General features: G+C 40.9%; 3 protein-coding genes and 1 non-coding gene across 4 annotated transcripts in view; 1 reads left to right on the top strand and 3 right to left on the bottom strand.

Annotated features, from left to right (window-relative positions):
• Positions 1-715, top strand: part of LOC135665726 (photosystem II CP43 reaction center protein-like) — a 4,499-nt gene extending 3,784 nt beyond the window's left edge. Inside the window, 1 exon segment of the mRNA XM_065177384.1 lies at positions 1-715. This exon segment is cut by the window's left edge and continues 2,573 nt beyond it. The gene's annotated coding sequence lies outside the window, so the exon portion shown is untranslated.
• On the bottom strand, positions 41-114 carry TRNAM-CAU (transfer RNA methionine (anticodon CAU)). The gene has a single exon. It is a non-coding gene; the product is annotated as a tRNA-Met (tRNA).
• LOC135665727 (photosystem I P700 chlorophyll a apoprotein A2) lies at positions 506-2,959 on the bottom strand. Its single transcript, XM_065177385.1, has one exon. The coding sequence runs from the start codon at positions 2,957-2,959 to the stop codon at positions 755-757; it is 2,205 nt and encodes a 734-aa protein (XP_065033457.1). The 3' UTR covers positions 506-754.
• The window catches only part of LOC135665729 (photosystem I P700 chlorophyll a apoprotein A1), a 9,110-nt gene continuing 4,615 nt past the window's right edge, over positions 506-5,000 (bottom strand). Inside the window, exon 1 of the mRNA XM_065177386.1 lies at positions 506-5,000. This exon is cut by the window's right edge and continues 4,615 nt beyond it. Coding sequence (XP_065033458.1) covers positions 2,985-5,000 — 2,016 coding nt within the window. The 3' untranslated portion in view covers positions 506-2,984.

Here is a 5,000-nt window from a genome sequence, read left to right as displayed (position 1 = left end):
ATTACACCTAAAAAGATCTTTTTTTTTTTACAAAAAAATGTTGCGGAGACAGGATTTGAACCCGTGACCTCAAGGTTATGAGCCTTGCGAGCTACCAAACTGCTCTACTCCGCGCTGAAGAACCGGGAACTTATGTACGAAGAAAGATTGGATACGCCCCTCTACCATATCCGTACAAATAGAATAGTCTATTTATACAGAATGGTAAAGAGGGCTCCTCTATCTTCTATGATAATAGATCATAGAGATTCATACAAAAGATCATAGAGATTCATACAAATACGAAAGGATATTTTTCTCTTTACCAACTTGATCTTATTGCGCCCGGTAACAAACATGCATGAAACATTTCTCGAAGTATGTGTCCGGATAGCCCAAAGTCTCGATAGTTAGCTCTAGGTCTTCCAGTCAAAAAACAACGTCGATGGAGACGTATAGGTGCACTATTACGTGGTGGGGATTGCAATTTTCCATGAATTTCCCATTTTTCACTCAATGATGGAACTTTGCTTATTTTTTTTTTTGAGGATCGACGAATCAAATGATATTTCTGTTCCAATTTCTGCCGCTTCTTCTCCCTCTGAATCAAACTTTTTCTTGCCATAATATAATGTTCAGTTCCTATTATTATCAATGATACAGTTCGGATCCTAGATGTAAAAATATAAGAAGGTAGATCCTCCCTCTCCATCGAAACAAATGAGATTGTTGCTGATACAGTACATAAAAAAAATAATAAATAACTAAATTAAAATTAACCAAATTTTCCTGATGTAGAGGCAATCAAGAAAGCTGCATAAGTGAATATATAGCCTACGGAAAAGTGGGCTAATCCAACCAATCTTGCTTGCACAATGGAAAGAGCCACTGGCTTATCTCTCCATCGAATCAAATTAGCCAAAGGTGTGCGTTCATGAGCCCATGCTAAAGTTTCAATCAATTCCTGCCAATATCCGCGCCAAGAAATTAAAAACATAAATCCAGTAGCCCAAACAAGATGTCCAAATAAGAACATCCACGCCCATACGGATAAACTATTCATACCAAAAGGATTATATCCATTGATAAGTTGTGAAGAGTTTAACCATAGATAATCTCTTAACCATCCCATTAAATAAGTGGAAGATTCATTAAATTGTGAAACGTTACCCTGCCATAAAGTGATGTGTTTCCAATGCCAATAAAAAGTAACCCACCCAATGGTATTTAACATCCAGAAAACTGCCAAATAAAATGCGTCCCAAGCAGAAATATCACAAGTACCGCCGCGTCCTGGGCCGTCGCAAGGAAAACTATAACCGAAATCCTTTTTATCTGGCATTAACTTGGAACCACGTGCATCTAAAGCACCTTTTACTAAAATCAGTGTAGTTGTATGCAAACCTAGAGCAATAGCATGATGAACCAAGAAGTCCCCAGGACCTATTGTTAAGAAGAGTGAATTACTATTCTCATTAACAGCATTCAACCAGCCCGGTAACCATATGCTTCGACCTGCATTGAATGCTGGGCCATTCGTTGAAGATAAGAGTACATCGAACCCATATGAAGTCTTACCATGAGCGGATTGTATCCATTGGGCAAATATAGGTTCAATCAAGATTTGTTTTTCCGGAGTACCAAAAGCGAGCATAACATCGTTATGAACATAAAGGCCCAAGGTATGGAACCCAAGAAACAGGCTGGCCCAACTTAAATGAGATATGATAGCTTCTTTGTGGTCTAACATTCTTGCCAATACATTATCCTCATTCTGTTCTGGATTGTAATCTCTAATGAAGAATATAGCTCCATGAGCAAAGGCTCCTGTCATGATAAACCCTGCGATGTATTGGTGATGAGTATATAACGCAGCTTGAGTAGTAAAGTCTTGTGCTATGAATGCATAAGCAGGTAAAGAGTACATGTGTTGAGCTACTAAGGAAGTAATAACCCCTAAAGAGGCTAGAGCAAGACCTAATTGAAAATGAAGCGAATTATTGATTGTGTCATAAAGACCCTTATGCCCACGCCCTAATCGACCCCCTGGAGGAATATGTGTTTCTAAAAGATCTTTGATACTGTGCCCAATCCCGAAGTTAGTTCTATACATATGACCAGCGATCAGGAAAATAAATGCAATAGCTAAATGATGATGAGCAATATCGGTCAGCCATAAACTTTGCGTTTGTGGATGAAATCCACCGAGAAGGGTTAGAATGGCAGTTCCTGTTCCTTGGGAAGTACCAAATAAATGGCTACTCGAATCAGGGTTTTGGGCATAAAGATTCCACTGACCCGTAAAAAGTGGTCCCAACCCTTGAGGATAGGGTAATACATCTAAAAAATTATTCCATCTGACGTACTGTCCCCTGGATCCTGGAATAGCGACATGAACTAAATGTCCTGTCCAAGCCAAAGAACTCACTCCGAAAAGTCCTGACAAATGATGATTTAGACGAGATTCGGCATTTTTGAACCACGAAACGCTTGGTTTCCATTTTGGTTGTAAGTGTAACCAACCCGCTATTAAGGATATAGCAGAAAGAAATAATAGAAAAAGAGCTCCAGTATAAAGATCTTCATTAGTGCGTAATCCGATTGTATACCACCACTGATAAACGCCGGAATAAGCGATATTCACTGGACCGGTAGCACCTCCTCGAGTAAAGGCTTCTACAGCTGGTTGACCAAAATGAGGATCCCAAATTGCATGAGCAATAGGTCTTACATGTAAAGGGTCTTGTATCCATGACTCAAAATTTCCTTGCCAAGCTACATGAAAGAGATTTCCGGACGTCCACAGAAAGATTATTGCTAATTGCCCAAAGTGAGAAGCAAAAATGTTCTGATAAAGACGTTCCTCAGTAATATCATCATGACTCTCGAAGTCATGTGCGGTAGCAATACCAAACCAAATACGACGAGTAGTGGGGTCCTGAGCTAAGCCTTGGCTAAACCTCGGAAATCTTAATGCCATAATGCCTTTCAAATCCTCCTAGCCATTATCCTACTGCAATAATTCTTGCTAAGAAGAATGCCCATGTTGTGGCAATTCCACCCAGAAGGTAATGGGTTACTCCTACAGCACGTCCTTGTACAATGCTCAAGGCTCTAGGCTGAGTAGCAGGAGCAACTTTTAATTTGTTATGAGCCCAAACGATGGATTCAATGAGTTCTTGCCAATAACCACGGCCACTGAATAGAAACATTAAACTGAAAGCCCAGACAAAATGAGCACCTAAGAAAAAGAGACCATATGCAGATAATGAAGAACCATAAGACTGAATTACCTGAGATGCCTGTGCCCATAAGAAATCTCGAAGCCACCCATTAATAGTAATGGAACTCTGCGCAAAGTTTCCTCCTGTAATATGAGTTACTACCCCTTGATCACTTATAGTACCCCAAACATCCGACTGCATTTTCCAACTGAAATGGAAAATAACTACGGAAATCGCATTGTACATCCAGAATAGACCTAAGAAGACATGATCCCAGGCAGATACTTGACATGTCCCCCCTCTTCCAGGTCCATCACAAGGAAAACGAAAACCAAGATTTGCTTTATCAGGTATCAAACGGGAACTGCGAGCAAATAGAACACCTTTCAGTAGTATCAATACAGTCACGTGGATCGTAAATGCATGAATATGATGGACTAAGAAGTCTGCGGTTCCTAATGGAATAGGTAACAAAGCTACTTTGCCGCCTACTGCTACCAACTCACCACCTCCCCAAGTTAAGCTGGTACTTGCTGTTGCACCAGGAGCTGTTATGCCGGGTGCTAAAGCATGGGTGTTTTGTACCCATTGAGCAAAGATGGGTTGTAATTGTATAGCGGTATCTGAAAACATATCTTGTGGACGCCCTAAAGCGCTCATGGTATCATTATGAATATACAAGCCAAAACTGTGAAAACCCAGAAATATACATGCCCAGTTAAGATGTGATATGATTGCATCGCGGTGTCTAAGGACACGATCTAATAGATCGTTGTATCGAGTAGTTGGATCGTAATCTCTTACCATAAAAATTGCTGCATGTGCAGCAGCACCAACTATGAGAAACCCACCGATCCACATGTGATGTGTGAACAACGAAAGTTGTGTACCATAGTCAATAGCTAGGTATGGATAGGGAGGCATGGAATACATATGGTGAGCTACAATAATGGTTAAAGAGCCTAACATAGCCAGGTTAAGAGATAATTGAGCATGCCACGACGTTGTTAGGATTTCATAGAGTCCTTTATGGCCCTGGCCTGTAAATGGACCTTTATGAGCCTCTAAAATGTCTTTAATGCTATGACCAATGCCCCAGTTGGTTCTATACATATGACCAGCGATCAGGAAAAGAATTGCAATAGCTAAATGATGGTGTGCAATATCGGTCAGCCATAGACCACCTGTTATTGGGTCCAATCCTCCGCGAAAAGTAAGAAATTCCGCGTATTTTGACCAATTCAAGGTGAAAAAGGGGGTTGCTCCCTCGGCAAAACTGGGATAAAGTTGAGCCAAAAGGTCCCGATTCAAGATAAATTCATGAGGAAGCGGTATCTCTTTAGGATCAACTCCAGCGTCGAGAAATTGGTTAATCGGTAAAGATACATGGATTTGGTGTCCCGCCCAAGAAAGAGACCCAAGTCCTAGTAACCCCGCTAAGTGGTGATTTAACATAGATTCTACATCTTGGAACCAAGCCAATTTGGGGGCGGCTTTGTGATAATGGAACCAACCAGCAAAAAGCATTAACGATGCAAAGACCAATGCGCCAATGGCGGTACAATAGAGTTGTAATTCACTAGTTATTCCAGATGCTCGCCAAATCTGAAAAAACCCGGAGGTTATTTGTATTCCTCGGAAACCTCCACCCACATCACCATTCAATATTTCTTGACCTACTATTGGCCAAACTACCTGGGCACTGGGTGCAATGTGAGTAGGATCACTTAGCCATGCTTCATAATTGGAAAAACGAGCGCCATGGAAGTACATGCCACTCAGCCAAAGAAAGATAAT

The sequence above is a fragment of the Musa acuminata genome, unplaced genomic scaffold (assembly GCF_036884655.1).
Source record: "Musa acuminata AAA Group cultivar baxijiao unplaced genomic scaffold, Cavendish_Baxijiao_AAA HiC_scaffold_1039, whole genome shotgun sequence".
NCBI classification, from domain to species: Eukaryota; Viridiplantae; Streptophyta; class Magnoliopsida; order Zingiberales; family Musaceae; genus Musa; species Musa acuminata.
Note: the sequence above shows the minus strand (reverse complement) of the source record. Positions and strands in the feature narration are given on the sequence as shown.

Bases quoted from the DNA above. Each gene is read 5' to 3' on its own strand.
- LOC135665727 (XM_065177385.1), bottom strand. From the start codon at position 2,959: ATGGCATTAAGATTTCCGAGGTTTAGCCAAGGCTTAGCTCAGGACCCC.